The 23,590-nt window shown below is 40.4% G+C and overlaps 1 protein-coding gene across 1 annotated transcript; it reads left to right on the top strand.

Moving 5' to 3' along the window:
• Positions 1-7,124: 7,124 nt before the first annotated feature.
• IL22RA2 (interleukin 22 receptor subunit alpha 2) lies at positions 7,125-21,159 on the top strand. Its single transcript, XM_016204880.2, has 5 exons — positions 7,125-7,185; positions 10,391-10,526; positions 13,184-13,362; positions 19,852-20,021; positions 21,010-21,159. Exons 1-5 carry the CDS (start codon positions 7,125-7,127, stop codon positions 21,157-21,159), a joined length of 696 nt encoding a protein of 231 aa, XP_016060366.2.
• Positions 21,160-23,590: the final 2,431 nt, after the last annotated feature.

Here is a 23,590-nt window from a genome sequence, read left to right as displayed (position 1 = left end):
CATTCCAATCTCTCCTATGACATGGCATTCTTCCCTGTGTGTCTGTGTCCAAATCTTTCTCTAAAGACACTAGACATCAGATTAGGGCCACACTAATCCAGTATGACCTTACTTAATTTGATTAGATCTGCAAAGACACAATTTCCAAATAGGATCACATTCATAGGTACCAGGGATTAGGACTTCAACATATCTTCTTGGTGGACACAATTCATAAATTAGTTGTCCCAATAGTATTAAATCATCCACTCTTCTGTGCTGATTTCAAATGTCACGTCATATGCCAAATTCTCAGTACTCCTGGGACTGTTTAATTGTTCTCTCTTTTCTTGAATCTGTATCACAGTGTTTTAATTATTACAGCTGTATACTGGAATATATTTTAACTTTTGAGGCTCTCCATTTCCCTCAAGCAGTATACCTACTAAATTGGTCAAAAGATGGTGACTGTGGGTAAGTCACTTAGCCTCACGGGAGCTGGATTAAAATTTCTCTACCTTTTGGCTCTAAGAGGAAGTTTTCACTTAAGTTAACTAAATAAAGGGATCCTCTTCCTGACAGTCCTGCTTCTTAAATCTTTTCCCTAAATTATTGCTGGGTACCAAAGATTGGAGTTATTGCATGCACCATCATTCCATGCCAAGTTAAACTGCCTAAGAATATTGGCTGTGTCACACTTAATATACTGGTTTTTAATGGATGAGTTGGGTGGTAAACTCCAGCTTTGTTTGTAGGGTGATTAGGGGTGCTATACTTGCTCTACATTTTCTCCTGTGCTTCTACATTCTGGACCTTGGACTCCTGGACACTTTCTATGAGAGCTACCAATTAGGAATGAATGAACAAAAGAATAAATGTATAATTATTGAACTGTTTTAAAAAATATCCCATCTCATCTTTACAACACCCTGCGAAGAGGAATTGCTATTCCACTTAAGATGAGGAAACCATGAGTCATCAAGTTAAGTGACTTGCCCAATGAGTAGCAGAATGGGGATTCTGTCTCATCACTTTCTTCCAGTAAATCTCAGCTGCCTGCTGGTGGTTATTTGCTTCTTTGGTAATAAAGAGATCTTAGAGAATGTATTCCAGGATGCTTAAGCTGTGGTAAGAGACTATAAAAATTAGAAATATTTTAGAGATCATTAAAAACTAAAGGGGAGCCCAGCAGGCATTGCTCAGTGGTTGAGCATCAACCTATGAACCAGGAGATCATGGTAAGATTCCTGGTCAGGGCATATGCTTGGGTTGCAGGTTCCATCCTCAGTAGGGGGGGTGCAGGAGGCAGCCGATCAATGACACTCTCATCACTGATGTTGTTATCTCTTCCTCCCCCCTCCCTCTCTCTCAAATCAAAAATATAATTAAAAAACCCACCTAAAACTAAAGGGGAGGGGGAGGAAGTAAGCAGACAGAGGAAGATAAAGCCAGAGATACCTGATGATTATCCATGCCAACAGGAGATGGAAGAAGGATTCCTGGGTTGCACTGAGTTCCCCACTGAAGATTAATGCTTAGTTTTGGAGATACTTTGAGATTCTCAAAGCTCTGTAACCATGGAGCTGAGGAGTAAACAACACATTTACTGAGTGCCAGGGGTTATGCTGAGAGCTTCACTTGTGCTACCTCATTGCTAAAACTCCATATTGCCTGTTTTTTATAAGGGAAGAAACTAAGGCTTGGAGAGGAAGAATAAGTTCCATCATGTCACAGCTGGTCAGTGCAAAGCCACTTTTTCAAAATGAGAGGTGTGACGGGATTGTCACACTAGAAGCTGAAAGGAGAGGGAATCTAGAGCACCACTCCCAGAAAACAAAGCCGTAGGAGGGGATTTCCACATGGTGCATGGTTGTGTAAGTCAACATATTTTTCTTCTCTGGAAGTCATGAAAAAGCAACAATGAGAATTAAAATTAAAAGTCTTTTCCACTTGGAAATTTTGTTTATAATTCTTGCTTTTAAAACACTTGGATTAGAAAAAGTAAATTGCAAATTGTTAAAAAAATAAGGAAAATATCTCACTTCAGCGCCAAAGGGAGAGCCTATGAGATACATTTCAGAGTACATTCCGAGTGTAAATAATTGTGTTAATATAAGATAAAGAATAAAACAGAGAATAAACATCTCAGGAGTTCTTACAAAAACAAACAACAAATTAAAAGACAGAAGGAATTTTAAAAGGTAAAAGAAGGTATGAATGAGATAAATTTTTTAAGTAGAGTATATAATTACAAAATCTGATTCCTTAAAAAAAAAAAAAAAAAGATATATAACTATCTAACTTAACTAAAAAAATAAGAAAACAAGGGAGACAATAGTATTACTCAAGATAGGGCATTATAAAAGGGAAGCCACGGAAGCGGGGAAACTGAATAGCCTGTAGGGAGTAATCTCAACTCTGCAAATAAACTTAAAAGCATATGTGAGATGCACACTCCCCTAAAGACAATATAATCTGTAGAAATTGAACCTAGAAAAGAGAGGAAATCCAAACAGATAAATGATCATAGGAGAATTAGAAAACTGCCAAAGAAATGCCACCCCCATGTCCCCATTCCCCACCTAGAAAAGCACCCAGATGATTTCTCAGGGAAGCAGCAAATTCTCAGGTCACACAGATCAACTGACCCAGCTGAAGAGTTCTCAGTGGCACCACAGTGTTGCAAAGGCCAGTGTTGCCCGTGTGTCTGACTGAACCCTAGTGACCTCATGAATCAGGAAATCCCATCAGGACAACCATCCCAGACTATAAGAAAGCAGAGAAGCATCTTCCTGTTCCTTTAGCTTAAATCTTGTAAATTCCTACCCACTGCTAATATCACACTCCTTTCACCAATTCATCAGATAAGCACTAATCGCTTATTATGTGCCCAGCACCATCCCAAGTGAAGCAGTGAACAGAGGCAGGGAGAACGGAAAGGAGTCTGTAGCCACAAATCAGGCAAGAGATGATGGTGGAGGGGTGGCAACTGGTTGGAATCAGGTTACGCCATGAAAATCTACAGTCGAAACAATGTACAGGCCTATGCTAGTGCATGGGCACAATGATTAATTAATCATTCAGTAGGGTTTTCAAGATCAGTGAAAGCTCATCATCAAGAACAATCAAAACGATATTAAGAGCATCTTTTATCCAGAACAATACGAATGAAGAACAGAAAAAGTTATCTTCATGGAGTCTTAAGTCCTATGAATGGAGATTTTAAATAATATATTAGTGTTCATAGCCCAAAACTCAATCAAAATTAAACTTGACCAGACTAATCACTGTGCTTATTGCCTGTATTTGACAATGGAGCTCCTTCTTGCGGAATTCAAGTTCACAAACTATTTTGAAACACATGACAATTATTTCCAGAATGCAGAGCTGCTGAAAGGTCATATTACTCTGAAGAGTTATTGAGGATCTACCAGGTAAGAAAGCAAATAGTTTCCCAGTTACTGGTACTATAAGGCACGCAGTTTTCTATTGGTCTGAGGGGACGAGGGATGGTGTTCAAGTTATAATTCATTATAGAACTTTATTTTTTAAATTCATCTTTATTGTTGAAAGTATTACATATCCCCCTCTTCCTCCCCATTGACCCTTGCCTCCCCATTCTCGCCCCCTCCCCAGGCATTCACCAAAAAGCTATTCTGCTGCTAACCAGGTCACAGAATAAGGGAAAGGGCCTGAAGCAGAAACCGAGTCCACTGACCCCTGAGTAACCCCCCGATGAAGTAGTCCAGAAGACCAGCTTTTCAACACTTTCCTGAAAGCGAAGGAGGAACATGTGGCCTCTCACTACCAAGACCTAGCTGAAGAAGATGATGCTGGCTCCATGAGGACTGGCTCTGCCATCTCGCTCATTACTACATGCCTGGCACGGTGCCTGGCATACAACACATGCTAAGGAAACATCAGCTAAAGGAATAAATGGCCTAATCTTCTTTGACACCATTCCGTCCCTTTATGGAATGACTATTACAGATGAAGAACAGCACATAGTGATTTTTTTTAATACGTTTTTAGCGATTTCAGAAAGAGGAAGGAAGAGAGAGAGAGATAGAAACATGAATGATGAGAGTCATTGATCAGGGGCCTTCTGCATGCCCCCTGCTGGGGATGGAGCCCGAAACCCCAGGCATTGTGCCCTGACCGGATATCAAACCGTGACTTCCTGGCTCATAGGTTGACACTCAACTGCTGAGCCACGCATAGTGATTCTATGATTGACCCTCAGATCCCAAGATCAGCCAGACCTGATTTCACCCCTGGCTTTGTCACTACATACATGCACTATAGGACCTGGTCAGGTTCTTTTAGCCTCACTATGTCTCAGTTTCTTTATCTGTAAGGTCGTGATAATAATACCAACCTCTGGGGCTTGTTGTGAGAATTAACTAAGATAATGCACGGAAGGAAATTAGCCCTGTACTCCATAATTATTAGATCTTACTATTGACACTAAAATGGCATTAAAATTACCAGAAGGAGTTTTATAAAGATGGCACCTTTATAAACTTCTAAAATATTTTTCTTTTGTTTTGAAAAATTGCAAACATATATATAAGAGAACATGGTGAACCTCCATGTACTCAATACAGTTTCAACAATTATCATCTCATGGCCCCCTTTTCCAACCCCTTAGATTATTTCAAAGCAAATCCCAGACATCATGTCATCTGTAATACTTCAATATGCATCTCTAAAAACAAATAAAAATTATAACCCAAATCCCATATCGCACTTAAAACTAATGAATCCTGATTCATTAATTAGATGAATTATTGGCCTGCTGGAAACCACAAGTAGAAAAGAAGAAGAGACTAAAGTCTGTCCAAGGCCAAGGTTTAGGCATGTTCTCTCCAGACCCAACACACTGGAGGATCCACTCTCACTGTCAAGGTGGCCTCTTCCTACTGAAGGCCGGGGAGGAGGTGGGGGTGGGGCGAGCAGGTAGGGAATGAGTCTGAAGCCAGCATTTCATGGCTGAAGCAAGGCAGAGCAGGGGTCCCCCATTCTCTTTCATTTTCTTACTTCCCAAAGCAAATGTCATTCCGCTTGAAACAATTCTCTACAAATTCTTCTGCTTCCAAATTGGTGGGATTTTATCATTTAACTTCACCTACCTTGAGGCATTTTTGTCAGTGTTGGCTTTTAATGCAGGTATACTATCACACAATTAGAGAGCTCACTGAATTCTCACAGGACTGGCTTGTTTCTGGAATTTAACATAGCACAAAAGCTCACACGTTTGAGAGAATTCCATTTTTAGTATAGTCTATGCTCTTCTCCCCCCCCCCCCAATTTCCCTTTATTTGTTCTACAAAGTCAGTAACCCAGTAAAAACCCCAATTTCATTCTTGAATTCAAGTATTTTTCTTTTTTTCTTAACTGGGATTTGGAGCAATTTGATTGCTTCAAAACAAGAGCTTTTGCTGCCCAGCTGGTGTGGCTCAGTGGTTGAGCATCAACCCATGCACCAAGAGGTCACTGGTTGGATTCCCAGTCAGGGCACATGCCCGGGTTGCGGGCTTGATCTCCAGGAGGGGGCGTGCAAGAGGCAGCCGATCAATGACTCTCTCATCATTGATGTTTCTATCTCTCTACCTCTCTTTCCTCTCTCTCTAAAACATAAATAATAAAACAAAATAACAAGAGCTATTGATGTTGAAGATATTGAACATCAATAGTGCAAATCCAGATCAGAGGGTAATATCAGTAAGTGAGTGAAGAATCACTTACTGAGAAGGCTAGAAGACAAGGAGCACCAAGAAGGTGCAAAGGGAACGAACCTCAGATACACTGCAAGGTTCTTTTTTGGAAAGCCAAGTTAGCTTGTAAGCAATGGAAACTTCACTTGGAGGGGAAGAAGATAAGGAGCCTAGTTTCAGAAGTCTGACACAGCATGTAGGTGCTGGAAAACCTGGTGTTCTCTTTAGAAAGCAGTAGGTCTGCTTTCCCTTTTAGAAGTAGGCTTTGGGAAGGCAGGGGCAATGTCTATTTGATTTGCTGCTGTAGCCTTGCTACTGAGGACATGAGCACATGATAGAGCTGCAAATATGTGTTAAGTTATTGGATGGATGGATGGATGGATGGATGGATGGATGGATGGATGGATGGATGAATGAGTCTGTTCAGCAGCTATCACTATTCTTTACTAAAGAGACTATTGTACCAAGAACTTGCAAAAGACTACAGGAGGAAAAAGCAGCCAGAAAATATTTCCTCTTTTGAGCCTCTTAAAAAAAAAAATCTTTGACTTTCTTTGTGCTTTGAGGTATAGTTTTAGTGCATCTAAAAATGTGATTACTTGTTTTTGGTAAAAAAGATGATGTAATGAATCATGGGCAAACAACAGATGGCCTAGTTTGATCAGATTTCCAAGAAGAGATGAAAAAGATCTAATGTAGCTCAAAATGATTTCTCCACATTCATCCTTTTAAAGACTCATTTGGTTTGACTTACTCAGAAATCACTCAAAATCTTTATCAGATTCATGAGAACCAAGGGTGGGAACAGAAAAGAAGAGGCATGACTTGAGTGGAGCTCATACCCAACAAGTATGGCAGGGAGTCCTGCAGAATCCAGAGGGTGTGAAGGGCATGAGGTGTCCCAGGGAGATTAGTCAGAGAGCAATAGGGGAGGAAAAGGGAAAACATCAGAAAAGCTCACCTGCTTTGAACCTCTGCCAGGGGCCCTGATAGCTGGAACTGCAGAGCACGGCACTCAGAATCGAGCTATCAGCCTCTTTGCCTCCAGGGCCCAAATTCCCTTAAGATTTCATGAGTTGCTCCATTCACTGGCCCAGTGAGTGCCTTGCACAATTCCTGCCCTACCTTGCCCTCCGGTCCGCCAACCCTCAGTGTTTTTTTGCCTTTTTACAGCAAATGAAGCCCAAATCCCTGCAAAATCGAGCTTCCGCGTCAAAGTGACTTACAGCAAATGTTTTTTGAAGCAAGTCTTTACTTTCATAATTTCCCTAAGAGCAAAATGCATTCACAAATGAAATCTGCGTTCGCTTCGAGGAACGTTGAGCTCAGGAGAGAATGCTCGGCACGAGGATTCTAGTTTCCTCTTCTGCTCAGAGCCCTGCTCTCATTCAGGGGAACGCGGGCTGCCTGGCGGCCACACTCGCAGCCATGGCGCCTAAACACTGCTTCCTAGGCTTCCTCATCACCAGCTTCCTGACTGGTGCAGTAGGTAAGTGAGTGCTTCATTTCTTTTTAATTGCTCACAGTTTTGTCACCTGGGTGTGCTCAAGGGACTGTTAGAAATGTCACTGCTGCTTTTCCAGGCTCTGTAAGAGTTCAGCTTGCTTCTGTCAGGAAATGATCAGAACAGACATGGGGGCAGCTTCTATCTGCAGCCTGCTTAACTCAAGGACTTACGGAGTAGCTACTGAAGAGGAGGCACGCTAGTGGGTGCAGAATCTTCATACAGGACAAATGCACATCCATCTCTGTCTCCTTAGCATTTCTTTGGCCTTCAGGGGATGTCACAGCATAGTGGGTAGAAGCAGTCTCCTAAGCCAGACTGTCTGATTCTGGATTTCAGCTCTGCCATTTACTCTTTAGGAAAACTGGGGCAATTGACTTAACGTTCCTGTGCCTCAATTTCCTTATCTGTACAATGGGAATTGTACGTATTGTGAAGATTAAATGAATTAATGTATGCCAAGTGCTTAGAGCAATGCCTGGCACAGAACAGAGACAGTAAAAAACATGTGAGAATGTGCTCTTGGTATTTATGGAGAACTCTTCAAGAACAGAGACCATCATCACCCCAACACATCTCTGAGCAAGGCCATTAGAACCCCCAGTTAACAGATGGGTACCTCTCAGTGTAAGTGGCTCAAGTAACTTTCCTGAAACTGTACAGTTACCCAGTGACTGATAACATAAAAACAGTTCAAGCCTCCATCTCCCAGAAATGTGTGGAATTGTGAAGACTATGCCTTTGGTCCTTGGTAATACCAAGGACTAAATTAGCAAAATATGGCAGGAATTCATGTGCTACCAAAATGATCCTGGCTCTGCATCTTACCAGGTGTGTATCCTTGGGGAAGGTATGCAACTTCTTTAAGTCTCAGTTTCCCTATTGTAAATATAGTAATAAAAATGCCTGCCTCATTTGGTGGTTGTGGGAATGAAATAAAATGTAAAGCTTTGAGCACCATGCCTGATACATGTTTAATGTTCATATACGTTCAATGTTCAATGAATGTCAGCTGGGAGGAGAGAAAGGAAGAGGGGAAGGAAAAGTATCTCCAGCCTTTAGTTGTTTTGCTTTTTTCCGTTAGCTCCTCTCTCCTGAGGCCTTGTTCTTGGTTTGCTGTGGCAACAGTCAGGCTTGGAGTTTACTTCTGCACAAGTTCCTTCAACCCTCTAGGGCTTAGTTTTTTAGTCTGTAAGCGGAAGACGACATTAGTACCTTTTCAATAGAAGAGCCAACAGATTAAATGAGTTAATGCAGGCAGAAGGCCCTCAGTGTCTGGCGCAGAGTGATTTGCTATTATTTTGATGGTTGTGTTACAAAAAATGAGAAGAGATCCATAGACAGACAAGATAAGGGGCACTGAGCCATCTATCTTTAGGGTAGCAGATCAACTGCAGGCAAGGGCTTCTGGAATTTGTGCCTGTCATCTCATGAAAATTTCTGGGAGTTTAAATACTAAGTGAGTGATTAGGTAGCAATTTTGGAGAGCAAAATAAATGGTGGCAGTAGGCTCTTTCCAAGTACACATAGTCACTTGATGCACTGAAGGAGATTCACAAAATAAAGACCCCCCCCCCCCCCCGGAATTACAGTAGTAACACTATTTGGGTGGTAAAAAGCAACAAATATTAGAAAATAACAAATCTTGAATGTTCAGAGCTGAGATCATGGGCTTAGGAGTATTTGCTTCCAACTCAATGATATTTGAGCAAAGACTTGAGGTACGTGGAAATCCAGGGAAGAGTATTCCGGGAAAAGGGGCAGACTAGAGACCCTCGGTGGGGACCACACCCACCACGGTGGGGCAGGAGGAACTCGAGGTCTGGGAAAGGCAGGCCCTGCTTCCCGACCCGCTTCCGCCTACCGTCCTACCCTCTTCAGGACCTTGGCACCTGCTGAGGAGGCAGAGCTTTACCTCTGCCCATCTCAGGTCTACAGCGAGGACGCTTTAACGAAAACAAAGATTAACAAGAGAAAAACAGCTCATTAACGGGAGCAGAGCACATCACGAAGGAGAAACCTAAACAGAGTAACTCGAAATGGCGAGTTAGAATTCCAGCTCATGTAGCATCTTCAGAAAAAAATAATTCCTTTGTAGAGACATGACAGGACTAACGGAAGCAGTGTTAGGCTTCCAAGGGTGGAAAACTCTGGAAAAGTAAATCTTTGAGAGGAAACTAATGGAGTTAGATTTGTTGGCAGATCCCTCTGGTGCCGTAAGAGTCTATCTCCAGTAAAAGAATTTATTTCCTGCCTTTAGGCAGAAAAAGGGGGAAGGTAGAAAAAACTTTTCCTGCCTTTATTGCTCACTTGCCTTCAGCTCAAAATGGTTTTTATGTCAAAGAGGCATATTTTAGGGTGACATTCTGGTTTTCTTCAGACTCTAGAATAAAATTTTGTCCAAGGTCTCTTGCCACCATGCGACTAAGTACAGGTGAGACTGGGCCACCCATGTCACATGAGCTGAGGAAGAAAGCACAGGCCATGCCAGTGCAAAATTATCTTTCCTGCCATGATCGCTGTCGAGACCCTTCTCAGGGACCCTAGGCCCACAGCAGGGTCTTGGCCAGTCTCCCTCCACAGCATGGAGCAGTTTATCTGAGCAATTTGAAGCCAGGATGTAGGCAGGTAAGTGCAGACATTCGGGAGTGGGACAGCAAAGGCCGACCTCCCTGGAACACAGCTAGAGGGGACACTGAGGCAGCACACAGAGATGGAGCAGGAACCTAAGGAAGGGGGAACCGAGTGCTGGGCTGAGGCCCTGGAGCGAAAATTGATCCCAGGCAAAATTTTGTCTCAGAGTAGCCGTAATATAGTGGCTCCTAGGAAGGTGGGCGAGTGGCCTTGGTGTGGGTCTTTCATCTCAGTCATTACATCCATCACCATCAGGGAAGGGCCTAAGGACAATAATTTTTCACTGTTCTTTACTTCCTCTACAGTTTGGGAATGGAGTGGGAGTATGTTACTTAGGTGTTTATAGTCTGAAACACAACTGTTCTGAAACTCGAGCATGCATAAAAATTATCACATTAAAGATTCAAAATGTTGATTTCTGGGCACCACTTCCACCATCTGCACCGACAGCAACTACTTTAGGGAATCCTGACTCATGTATTATATCGGAAACCACTGCTTATAACAACGGTGCTCATATCAATGTTCGGTGTTTTTCTTTCTCTTATTATTTTAGAAACTCACCCAGCCCATAAGTCTCTGATGCCTCAGAGAGTACATTTCCAGTCCCGAAATTTTCACAACATTTTGCACTGGCAGCCTGGGAGGGCTTGTGCCAGCAACAGCTGCATTTACTTTGTGCAATATAAAATGTAAGTAATTTGAGCTTCCTCTGGCTGATAGACATGGTCACTGAGAGAGCATGTTCTAGAACGCAATAGAGCGTTAGGATCTGAGCTTGTTTTAAGTTTCTTTCTTTCTTTTCTTTTAAGTTACTATAATAGAAAATTTTTATTTTATTTTTCATTACAATTTACTTATTTATCCCAATAATTTTTTGTCCAAATAAATTGTTATTCATATATATGACATATGTAGACAAGATTTATCAGGCCAGTAATATGTTATCGTTGCTCCTCACCCAAGGATATGTTTTCACTGATTTTAGAGAGAGGAAGAGAGAGAGAGAAACATGGATCAGTTGCCTCCTATATGTGCCCCAACCAGGGATTGAACCCGAAACCTAGGTATGTGCCCTGATGGGGAACTGAACCCACCACCTTTTGTTTGCTCTAAATGTATTCCGTTTCAGAAAGGTTGAGAAAAAGCAGAGGTAGGGACAGGATTGTCTTGTCTCCCCTGAAGGCTGCCTGGTGACATAAAACGCACGATGATGTACAGTCTGTCGGGGACATAAGTCATCCCTTGAAAACCCAGCACAAGATCTTACAGCTCAGCCTTTGGCGTCACAACAGAGTCCAGCTTAATGCGTATTTGTCAAGTGAGTGTTGGAACCAACTTGCTTAGCATATTGTAGGCACTTAACTAAGTTGACACTTTTGATACTTGAAAAAGAAGTTGTGGGACACATGGTCAGTGTGTAAAATATATTTTTAACTTAAAAGTCGTTTTTTAAGAGTGTGTTTTACTATTTAGAAAATCCATTTCAAAAATTAATGACTCCTGTAAGCATGAGCACAAACTGGAACGTGCCGCTGCGTGTTCCTCTCATGTAATCTTCAAGCTAGTTCTGCGGGATCGTTGCCAAAACTCAGATACAATCAACTCCTTTCCTGGACTGAGGCCTGGAAACAGAGGTTCCTGATTTGCAAATGTCAGGTTTTCCCACTCATACATTTCCTGGGGGGGGTTGAGGCTCTTCCTTCTCTTACATAGTTTGCGGTGCTGGCTGAGCACGAGATAGGAGCTATTATGTTTTAATTTTCAAGGTTTTTCATTAGAAATTCAGAAAATCAGATGAAGCTATGGACCAAAATACTGTAACAATTTTTCTTCCATAAACTCATCATGTCTCTCCAGCATGCAGTAGGCCCAAGGTCTGATTTTTCCATTAATAAACCTCTCACTAACTTCAGAAGGAATGTTTTTAGAAGTTTATCAGTCTTTAACTGCTGCTGCTTTTCTTACATTTGGGTAAAGTTTATAGATCTTTACTATAAAGATTTCTCCATTCCAAAAATAGATTTGTGCATAGCTGGAGATGCTTCCAGCTGTAGGAAGCTGGGATTGGTTTTCTTCCTGTCCTCCTACCCCCTTGGGTAGTATAAATAGGTCCAAAGTGGGCCTATTTGTGGTCAGCATAAAACGTGGGTTAGAAGTTGTTTTACCATGAAGGTTAAATTTTAGGGAACATGGAAGAATTTCATATTTGTAACACCTTTTCTTAAAAAGGGCTCCTAAACTTGGATAAAATTCAGACTACCTGGATCTATTCTTAGCTATGGGGTATTTTCAACAGCACAATGCAGATTTATATTTTTGAAATCTTTCACTTTAGTTCTATCCAGTTCACATGGGATATGACAAAAAAATAAGGTATTACATTAAAAGAGAGGCCAGTCATTACAGTTAAATTCAGCTAGCAAGGACAATGTCTCATCAATAATGTCTCTGTTTCCACCATTGTCTTATTGCATTTTCTCTGATTTGTGACTGGTAAGGAAGTGAGCATTAATCTTCCCTTTTGCTGTTACACCATCCCCTAGTCTCAAGATGAATCAACTTATCTGCCTCTGCCTCACTACCTATTTTTTATTTTTATGGGTACCTCTCCCTCTCTTCCAGCTCCTTATTAAAGGACTCCTTATATAGCCCTCACTGCAACCCCCACTCAACTTCTAATAAAGACCATCACCTGAGATCAAAAGCAGTAGCAACTTGCCCGGCCGGGCGTGGCTTAGTGATTGAGCATGGACCTAGGATCCAGGCGATTGGGGTTCGAATCCCGGTCAGGGCACATGCCCGGGTTGCGGGCTTGATCCCCGGTGGGGGGGGGGTGCAGGAGGCAGCCGATCAATGACTCTCTCATCATTGATGTTTCCATCTCTCTCTCCCTCTCCCTTCCTCTATCTGAAAGATACATTAAAAAAAAAAAAAAAGTAGCAACTTCTCAGAATCAGCCGCATTACTCAACAGCAAGCTGATGAGAAGTGAAGGAAACCACAGAGTTGAAACCTCAGAAGCATAAAGGACGTGAAGAGCTGGTTTTCAAAAATGGAAGTTGGTCCGTAGACCAGAAGAAAAACTTCACTAAATATTTAAAAACAAACAAACCCTATGCTAGTGATATAGAAGGTGTCAGGTTTGAGTTTATCTTTCAACAAGAGAGCCATTTGGTTAACAAGAAGAAATCTTTCTAAGAATAGTTAAGAGTAGCCACCAGCTTTCACAGTAGAATTGATATTAGAGGGCAATTTTCAACCAGCCTAAAAATTTAATAGACTGATAAGACTGCAGACTCCTCCAATGGAAAGAAGAAACTCAAATATTTGTCTTTTCCCTTCTATAGGTACGGACAGAAACAGTGGAAAAATAAAGAGGACTGTTGGGGTATTCAAGAATTCTTTTGTGACCTTACCGATGAAACCTCAGATGTACAGGAGGCTTATTACGGAAGGGTGAGGACCGGCGTGGCTGGGACCCACTCAAGCTGGACCATGACACAGCGGTTCACTCCCTGGTGGGAAAGTGAGTTCCATGGAGTTTCTTTGCATTTGCTTTTCCTGCCCTTGAATAGCCCTCATAGAGCGAGGCTGTTTGCGAGGCTTTGTGCTTTGCGGAGGTCCACACCAACATCTCACTTGATCTGATACTCAGGACAACGCTAGAAGATGGTTGTCACCATCCTTACTTCCCAGGAAATCAAGGCACAGAAGCTTCAGTAGTGGCCCAGGTCTCACAGCCTAAATTACTGACACCAGGATTCAAATTCTGCTGCCTCTGACTACAAAGCCGACACTCTATCCCTCTGCCAGATTGTTACCTCCTAGGTAACAAAAGGAGGTTTAGACAGCAGAAAGGAGTTGTATCGCCCTAGGCCCTTCCTAAGCATGGAGGTCAAGTTCCTGAAAATACTCATTAGAAGAATTTTCTTTTGAGGAAAGTACGACTTTTAGCTACCTCCCCAAAGGGGAGACCAAAAGTTCGCTCTCGTATCCCTATCGCCATAACGTATGGTCTTTTCCTAATTCAGTGATAATCCCATAATAATAATAATAATATAATCAAAGATGTAAATTATAAAATAAATCATTACCAACAGGCCTTATACAAAAGAGTAGACAAAGAGAAAGAAAAAAGTGTTTAATGTACATGTATAAAACATACATAACAAGAAACAAAACAAGAAAGAAAATGTGGTACTTATTGTAGTCCTCATAATTGCAACCAGTCACGAAGCTGTAGTTAATATTTATAACTTCTTCTCTCATTATTAACTCAATGTTCACTTTCTTTCCTGTCAGCACCTCAACTCTTCAGTCTTGAGGAGTGTGAGTCCTTTTGGTCTTTCCTGTGTAAGCTTGACATAATCTTACATTAATTTTTATCACAGAATAGAGGATTCTAAGAGGCACCTCACAAGAGACCAAGCATACTTCTCCTCGACCCCACTGTATCTCTAGCATCTCTGTTTCCCTGGGTAATGAGAACCAATCATCCTAGACAACAGAAGGACCTCATATTCTCCTTGTTGGTTAAATGGCACCAAGAGCTTCAACTAGTTAGGAGGCAGCCTTAACTTTCAGATCTTTGAAACCATTTTGTTATAACCCAGAAGGATTAAGGGTCAAGTGTACCGGAAACAATTGTTTTGTGAGTCATTCACTATGAGAATTGCCTCCATGACTCCCTCCCACATCTTGTATCACAAACCAGTGAATTCTTTGGATGGAAGAATATGTTGGTCACAAGATTAGAGCATATACCAGTTCACAGACAACTTCCCAAGGTGCTGTCGCCCAAAATGAATTTTCAACTATCCACTTTACTTTCCTATAAGCCATGGGCTGCTGAGATAGGATATATGGTAAGACTTCACTTTTTCCACAGTAACTTAGTCTTCCGTCATAAGCAAAGTATCGTGGGGTACCATGCTCAGGAATAAGGCATTCATTACATCCATGGAGGGGGGTGGTCAGGGGGACTGCTGATAAAAGCACTGAAGCAGGGAAGAGAAATCTGCAATCAGAAGTGTCTACTGCAGTGTTACTTGTCCCCTCCCTGTTGAAAGGAATCAAAATATACCAAATGACCTATATACCAGAGTTGGTTCATCATACTGGAAAACTGGACACTCAGAAGTGTCATCCAGCCTTGGCAAGAGGAAGTCCATGTTGTTGAGTCTATATATAGCCTCCATCCATTTCACCCAACCATTTTGTTCATAAGCCTATCAAGCAAGTATGGGACACTGGAGAAATAGGCCTTCACTGCTCTCATCGAGATTTTTTAAAACACCCCTTATAATTACCCATATAATGTGTACAATTCAATTTGTTTAGTATATTCACAGGTACATACATCACTCACACTCAATTTTAGAACATTTCATTATCTCAAAAAGAAACTCCGTACACACTGGCTATCGCCCTCGTCTTCCTTTACCGCTCTAGCCTTTCAGCCCTAGGCAACCACTAATCTACTTTCTGTCTCTATAAAGTTCCCTGTTCTTTTATTTTTTTTTTAAATCCTCACCCGAGGATATTTTTTCCATTGCTTTTCAGAGAGCATAAAAGGGGGGGTGGGAGAGAGAGAGAGAGAGAGAGAGAGAGAGAGAGAGAGAGAGAGAGAGAGAGAGAGAGAGAAACATCGATTCATTGCCTCCTGCATGAGCCTGGGCCTGGTCTGGTGATCAAGCCTGCAACCAAAGTATGTGCCTTTGGCTGGAATTGAACCCAGTACCCTTCAGTCCGCAGTACAGTGCTCTAACCACTAAGTCAAACCATCCAGGGCAAGTTCCCTGTTCTTGACATTTCATATGAATAGAATCATATAATATGTGGTCTTGGTGACTGGCCTTTTTTACTTATTATAATATGTTCAAAGTTCATCTATGTTGCATCATATTTTAGTACTTCCTTTCTTTTTGTGGCTGAATGACATCCCAGTATATGGATATACCACATTTTGTTTATCCATTCCTCAGTTGAACATCTGAGTTGTTTTCACCTTTTGGCCATTATGAATAGTGCTCCTATAGACTTCCATGTACAAGTTTTCGTATACACATACATTTTTATTTCTTTGTGGCATATACCTTAGGAATGAAATTGCTGGGTCACATGGTAATTCTATGTTTAATCATTTGAGGTACTGCCAGACTATTTTCCAAAGCAGCTGTACCATTTTACATTCCCATCAGCACTGTATGAGGGTCTGATTTCTCCACATTCTCAGCAACACTTACCTGACATTTTATAATAAAAGAGTCAGGTAAGTGTTGCTGAGAATGTGGAGAATCAAAGCTCAAAAGCTCATGGGATATTTTGAAAATGCACAGCACAAATAAATGTGGTGTGTGTTTCATCCAAGATTCACAGAGGTCTAACAAGCCCAGTGAATGTTTCCTGGTAATAGGGATGCAAAGCAAAGCAACTTGCTCTTCACGTGAGAGGAAATGTCTCAACAAACATCAAAGGAAATTTAGCTCCAACATTCTGCTTCCCTGTATCTTACTAAGTAGCTATAGTGCCTAGGATGTCAGGCACACCAAATGCAATCAGTATCGTGTAATCAACTTAGTGGGCCAATATGATATCTTGTGAAAGAATCAATGACTCTGTAGATTATATGTGACAAAGAGCCAGGATGACAATGAAAGCCAAGTGAAAGGAAACTGTTCTGATGCTTTTTAATTATTGGACAAAGAAAGGGAAAAAATCATTCTCTAAAGCAGTAACTATATTAAAGGCTGTGTTGATTGGCTCCAAAACAGAGTCACTGTAATGAACAGAAATCACACCACGGTCACCACCGGAGTCAGTACATTTACAATTATCCCTTTTATTATTCAATATTTTTTGGGGGGTGAGGGTATAATTCAAATAAATGAAGGTATAATTCAAATACATCTCACTACTCTGTATCATGCGAGGTGTTTTTGATGCACGCATCTCTACAGTTTTCCCAGGGATACAACAGTACTTTTGATTTTCTATTTTGTTCAAAGGAAGAATTCCATTGGCTTCCATTTGTCCTTTCATCCCTTAATAACTTTCATGCCACAGCTCAGAAAACCAAAATGGAAATTGATTCTGTCAGTTGTTGTGTGTATCTCACTGAATTTGCTTTTATTACCTGCCAGCTGCAAGAGCCCACAGTGCATTCTGAGTCCCCAAGGATTATTATCAACTCAGAATCAGGGTCCATTATTGGCCAAAAGGTCTGTACTTACCTTTCTCCAGTTTGCAGTTACCGTCAGGGAAAGATAAAAGAAGATGTATCTTAAAACTTGGCAGCATTATTACCTCACTTGCCTTCCAAATCTCACCCTAATGATCTAACTGGTGCAATATCCCACTGGAGCCAAGTTAATTGGATCACAGACAAAATGCTAGATGCAATGGAGTATAGAAAAAGGCATATTTAGTTTTCTAAGTCTTCAGCTAGTAGGAACGGAATGAGAATTTAGCAAACCAACCCATGGTATCCAGCACATCGTATCTTGAAATAACTTGCGATTCAAGCCCATTCCACTGCACCAACAATTCTCTATAAAAGAGCAGACTCAGAAAAACCTTGCCATCAAAGAGAAGAAACAAAGAAGGGTGTATGTTTCAGTTTTGACTCTGTTAGGAATCAAGAATTTCCTAAGTTCAAAAAGGTCTGAGACTCCAACATATTCAACTTTCATGTTGCTGAAACTTGAGGTCATGCCAGGTTACAGTGCCAAAGGACACCTTGTAGAAGCAAAGCCAAAATACATATTAAACCAGAGTTCAAAAGCAACACTACACAAATATGATCATTTGATCTATGTCCTTGGCACAGTTCAGCAGAGTAACTACGGTCTTTTTAACAAGTGAGACTGGATCAATTGGGAAACAATAAATCTTGGTCTCCTACATCACCCATTAATGGAATCAAGTCTGGCTGGACACCAACAATAAAACTCGGCAACTACAGCCTTTGGGTCCAATTTGACCAGCTTCTGTTTTGTAAATGAAATTTTATCGAGCATAGTCAAAGCCATTCATTTACATTTTTTCTATAACTACTTCATCCACTACAATAGCAAAGTCTTACAGTTACAACAGAGATGTATATGGGCTACAAAGCCTAAGATATTTATCTGTCCCTTTACAGAAAATGTTTGCTAACTACTATGCTATAATGTAACATGGGAGAATATTTTCATGACTTTGGAGTAGGTAGACCCTCAAAAGTACTAATGATGAAGGAAATAATTATAAATTGGGCTACACTAAAATTACAAACTTCTGTTTTTCAAAATATACCATTAAAATGATGAAAATGCAAACTACAGAGAGAAGATATGTACAATGCACATATTTGACAAAGGGCTATGTCTAGAATGTAAAAAGAACTCTTACAAATCAATAATAAAAAGATGACAAATTTAAAATGGGCAAAAAATTTGACCAGGCTCTTGACAAAAGATGATATCCAAATATGCCATAAACATATGAAATTCCATTAGTCATCAGGAAATATAATCTAAAAACACAAAGAATCATTATATACACTTACCAGAATGGCTAAAAGTAAAAATTTTTGAGATAATGCTAAATGTTAGAAAGAATGCAAAAAACTGGAATTTTCATATAGTGCTGAAGGGAACATAAATTGGTGTATCCACTGTGGAAAACTGGCAATGTCTATACAAGCTAGACATATGTATATAAACTCTATCACCCAGCAAGTCTACTCTTAGTTATATTCCCAACAAAATGCCTATTTCCCAAATGACATGTACAAGAATGTACATAGCAATTTCACTCATAATATTAAAAAACTAAAAACCATCTAAAAGTCTGTGAATAACATAACATACTGTGATATTCACACAATTAAATACCACACAGCAATTAAAAGAACAAACTACTGATACATGCAACACAGTGGATGAATACGTATATTGTGTATTAGTTTACTAGGGCTGCCTTAGCAAAATACCACACACTGGGTGGCTTAAACGACAGAAACTTAGTCTTCCAGTCCTGAAGACTAGAAGTCCAAGATCAAGGTGTCAGCAGGGTTGATTTCTTCTGAGATCTCTCTCCTAGACTTATAGATGGCTGTCTTCTTGCTGTGTCCTCACATGGTCATCCCTCTGTGCTTGCACATGCCCACATCTTCTGACAAGGACACCAGTCATTTTGGATTAGGGCCCATCCATACCATCCATATGACTTCATTTTACCTTAATTACCTCTTTAAAGGCCCCATCCCCAACTACAGTCACATTTCAAGGTACTAGGGGTTAGGACTTCAAACTATGAATTTGAGAGTAACACAATTCAGTCCATATATATATGGTAAGAGAAGTCAGAACAATTGTGGTTATCTTCTGGGGTTAAGTAATTGGAAGAAACATGAATAGGTTTCTGGGTGTTAGCAATGTCCTATTTCTTAATATGGGTGGTAGCTATATAATTTGTTGACCTGTATCCTCATGATTTAATTTTTTGTCTATATCTATATTATAGGTAAATAAAAAGTTTATTTAAAATAAAAAACTCAAACCAAATCAACATAAAAGGAAGAACCAACTTCTAAACATGTGCTCACAATAAAAGCTCAAGGAAACAAATCAACACAAGCAAGTTCGGAAGCAGCAGGGCTAAGCCATTCAGCACGTCAAGTATTGTAATACTGAAAGCAGATAAAATAAGTTAAATAATATAACAGAGGGAATAAAGATATAATCAAAAAACAAAATTTGAGACTTCATTTTCCAAAACAATCACTGCAGGCTGTGAAAATGATTGATAAATGTACTCTTAAAGCTGAAACAGAATCTATTAGTCTTTATAAATAAAAAATCATCTTCAAAGAAACTTCTCAGATATTTATACTTTAGGTATCAGCAGTTTCTCTTCACGATTTTTGCCAGATCTCTGAATTTAATGATGATTTGTTATTACGCATAATGTATCCATGTGAAATACTACATTTTTAAAAATGACTTATCAAAATTTCCTATTCTTTCTCCAGCAAAAATAGATCCTCCAGTTATGAATATAACCCAAGTTAATGGATCCTTGTTGGTGATTCTCCATGCTCCAAATATACCATATAGAAACCAGAACGGAAAAAATGTATCCATGGAAAATTACTATGAGCTAGTATACCGAGTCTTTATAATTAACAATTCACTAGAAAAGGTAAGTTTAGATGAATAGATGTCTGGTATTTTTTTTCTGTTGTTCATTTGACTAACATTTTAGCCATAAAATGTGTCTTCTCTCTTGCTACTCTATCCCTTCTTATTTTTCCTTATATATATTTTTAGTTCCTTCTCACCTCTACCCTCACTGAAAAGGAAGTCATGCTTGGCATTACCTTCAGAATCTGTGTGTGTGTGTGTGTGTGTGTGTGTGTGTGTGTGTGTGTGTGCGCGTTTGCAGTCTCTCAGCTTGTCTCCACTGGATCGTCCCTGCATATCTAAAGACTGGTATTAATAACAGTTAATTCCACTTGTCTTTACAGACTTTCTACACCTTATTTTAAAGTGGCTTTTGAATCAGAGCATTACATATTTGTGCCCATTTGCTATGATATTTTCATTCATTGTCAGCACCTTTATCCAGATTTGGTGGTTAATTGAATCTTCTTTTGGGTGGTGATCTAAGACAGGGTTCCTTAAGTTCTAAGGAAAAGAGCCCCATTCAAACCTGTTCAAGTAGAAAATAGATAAGCAGAGGGGAGGAGTTTAATTAGGAAATAACAAGCAATCTTAGGGACAGCCAGAAGCAAGAAGTAAAGCGCTCGCAGGCTTTGCAATGGCTGGGAAGGAGAAATGGAGAAATAAGTCTTCAAGAGCCCCACTCTGCCTCTCTGTGGTCACATGTTGCACATCTACAGCTGTCTCCAAATCTACTCAGTTCTCCTCGCTGCACAGTTCTAATTCTTGAAAAAGAGACTGACCACTGGAACAGTCAACCAGGGGCCCTCATGTACCTACACAGCCACTCGACCTGCCTCTTGATCAGGCCGCGTTCCAGGACTCTGGGGAACGATGTGTCTGGAAGAAGCCCTACCGCCCATCTACTACTGTGACCACGAACAACTTTCTAATTGTATCAAAAATACAGCAAATCAGTGCGTTACTGAAAACCACTTATCATCTCTTTTCTTTTCCCTTGTGTATAGGAGCAAAAGGTATATGAAGGAGCCCGCAGAGTGGTTGAAATCGAAGCTGTCACGCCTCACACGGGTTACTGCGCGGTGGCCGAAATCTACCAGCCCGTGCTGGGCAGGAGAAGTCAGAGGAGCCAAGAGCGATGCGTGCGAGTTCCTTAACCCGCGCGGCTGCTCGCACCGAAAGCTCTCAGAACGGGGTGGCTCATGTTTGAAGGCTCTCACTGGAAATTGTTTCTGTTTTTCCTAAAGCAATGTTACACTTCTGGGACTTCTTTCTTCATCCATTCTTTCTTCCTTTATATTTCATTTGTAAACTAAATGTAAGCAACATGCCCCCCCCCCCGTTCCCCAAATAACACACTAGAATTTAAAGAAGAGGCAGAGAATAAGGGCTCTATGAAATACAGAGCTTTACTTCTGAATGTAACATCCCTCACAACAATCTCCACTCTTCTAAAAAATTTAAGAACCAAGGAATAGTAGGCATTTAACAAACTGTTGTTAAAGTAATTTTTGACAAATAGCATTACAGACCAGCAACCATGAAGCAATCTTTTTCACTCTTCATTGAGACAATATGACATAGATATGCCAACTTTTATATGAATGGAATTTTTGCATGAATGAATATTTTCCCATATATTTCTTTTACATAAATATATTTTTTCATACATTTATTTTCTATATAAATTATTTCTACTTAATGAACCACTTTTTTAATCTATGTAAATAAGAACAGTATTTGCAAAGAACCTCGTGATCTCTGGATTAATATCTAGATTAAGATTATCCACAACAACATCTAAATACCAAAGGATACCTACTCAATATAATTTCCCTCATTTAGCACATACTCACATTAAGGTTTTCTTTTCTGTTTTTGTTTTGTTTCTTAATATTGCCTTAGAAGAATTTAACCATAGTCTCAAAATCAAGTATAATATATTTCAGCAACAAAGTAAAATAGAAATCTTAACTCCAATTTATACCATACTCACTACTCTACCCTCCCGAGGAAGGGTCTCTGGCCGGTCGCACATTCATAATTTCTATGTACAAGGATCTTATAAATGACAGTTTGACTGGGGACATGGGGAATGGTTGAGTGCCAGGTAGAGAATTTGCCTGAAGCTTAAAGCACTCAGTGGGTGATAGGTTTACTTGGGAGAGGGCCTGATGTTAGCAGAGATTGTAGGGCCAGTTAAAGCCCTCCAACAACTTCCTAGAAGTTGCAGTGCACCCCCCCAAAGGTGTGTGACCTAAGGCTCGGTGTAATCAACAGAAAGCTGCCTTCTTCTCTTTGGGCTTAGTCTTACATATCTGTTTAAGGCTGTCTTTCTTGTGAGGAGGTATATATTAGAGAACATTTGCACAATTCCTCATGAAAATTGCTTCAAAATGTGGTAAAAATATAGTAAGTGCTTCTGGTTATATACAGTTATACACAGTAACAAATGGGTTAAAAATTATTTAGAAGTGCATGGAGGAAGAGAGCAAGAGGCACAAGAGCTGGAGAATTGGTTTCACTGCTTTCCCTTGCGGTCAGAAAAAATTTGAGCATAAATCTAGAGACAAAAAGAAATTACTTTAACCTATGTTTTTGAATTATGCTTTCCCCTCCTTACTATCTTTTTTGCCTTTTGTCCTTTTGAAGGGGAGTTGAGAGTAGTGAGATGGGTGAGCAGTAAGGATTGTGTGTGGCCGACGGCATTTATGTTTATGAAATTCAGCAGTTCTGAAGCCTGATTTAAAATCAGTCACGGCTGCCCGGCCAGGCATGGCTCAGTGGTGACCTAGGATCCAGGCGTGACCTAGGATCCAGGAGATCACTGTTCGATTCCCCGTCAGGGCGCATGCCTGGGTTGCAGGCTCGATCCCCAGTCAGGGCTGTGCAGGGGGCAGCCGATCAATGACTCTCTCATCGTTGATGTTTCTGTCTCTCTCTCTCCCTCTCCCTTCCTCTCTCTGAAATCAATAAAGATATATCTTTTTTAAAAAAATCAGTTACGGTTGCCTCATGAAAGTTCTTAGGTAGCACCAAGTTTGGGGGTTAGATTGTTTTGCTTTGTTTTTGCTTTCATGCTCAGGCAAGTCACTTAGGCACGCGTAGGCAAGAATGAAATACTTTGTAAAAAATAATAATTGTCACATTCTTTATTGTGTTAGGCATATACTGTCATCCTATTTCAATAAATCTTTTAATTTTTTGCTTTGCAATTTGAAATATTTGTTATTTGGCATATTTAAAAGAAAGGTAAAATTTATAAGCCTCTCAGATGGAATCCTAATTAGACTTCTGAGACCCACCGTAAGTCCCAGCCAGAAGGAACAGTGTTCAGCAGGACTCCAGGCAATCCCTGACTCTGTTCTATGATCGAATGGCAGTTCCACTGTGATAGTGTCTCAGGTCAAAAGCTCTGGGGCCATCTGTCTCCATCTTTTCCCTCATATCATATATTCAACCCACCAATAAATCCTACTGGATCTAGTTACAAAATATAACATTTCTCACAACTACCTTATTACTCCCAGCCGACATCATGTCTCATCTGGATAATAGTTATGGCAACCTTACAGGTATCACCACTCT

This window comes from Miniopterus natalensis, chromosome 5 (assembly GCF_054644295.1).
Source record: "Miniopterus natalensis isolate mMinNat1 chromosome 5, mMinNat1.hap1, whole genome shotgun sequence".
NCBI classification, from domain to species: Eukaryota; Metazoa; Chordata; class Mammalia; order Chiroptera; family Miniopteridae; genus Miniopterus; species Miniopterus natalensis.
This window is presented reverse-complemented; position numbering and strand designations above follow the sequence as displayed.

Bases quoted from the DNA above. Each gene is read 5' to 3' on its own strand.
- IL22RA2 (XM_016204880.2), top strand. From the start codon at position 7,125: ATGGCGCCTAAACACTGCTTCCTAGGCTTCCTCATCACCAGCTTCCTG. The intron at 13,363-19,851 runs GTGAGTTCCATG...TTCTTTCTCCAG, and splicing joins GTTCACTCCCTGGTGGGAAA to CAAAAATAGATCCTCCAGTT. The intron at 20,022-21,009 runs GTAAGTTTAGAT...CCTTGTGTATAG, and splicing joins TTAACAATTCACTAGAAAAG to GAGCAAAAGGTATATGAAGG.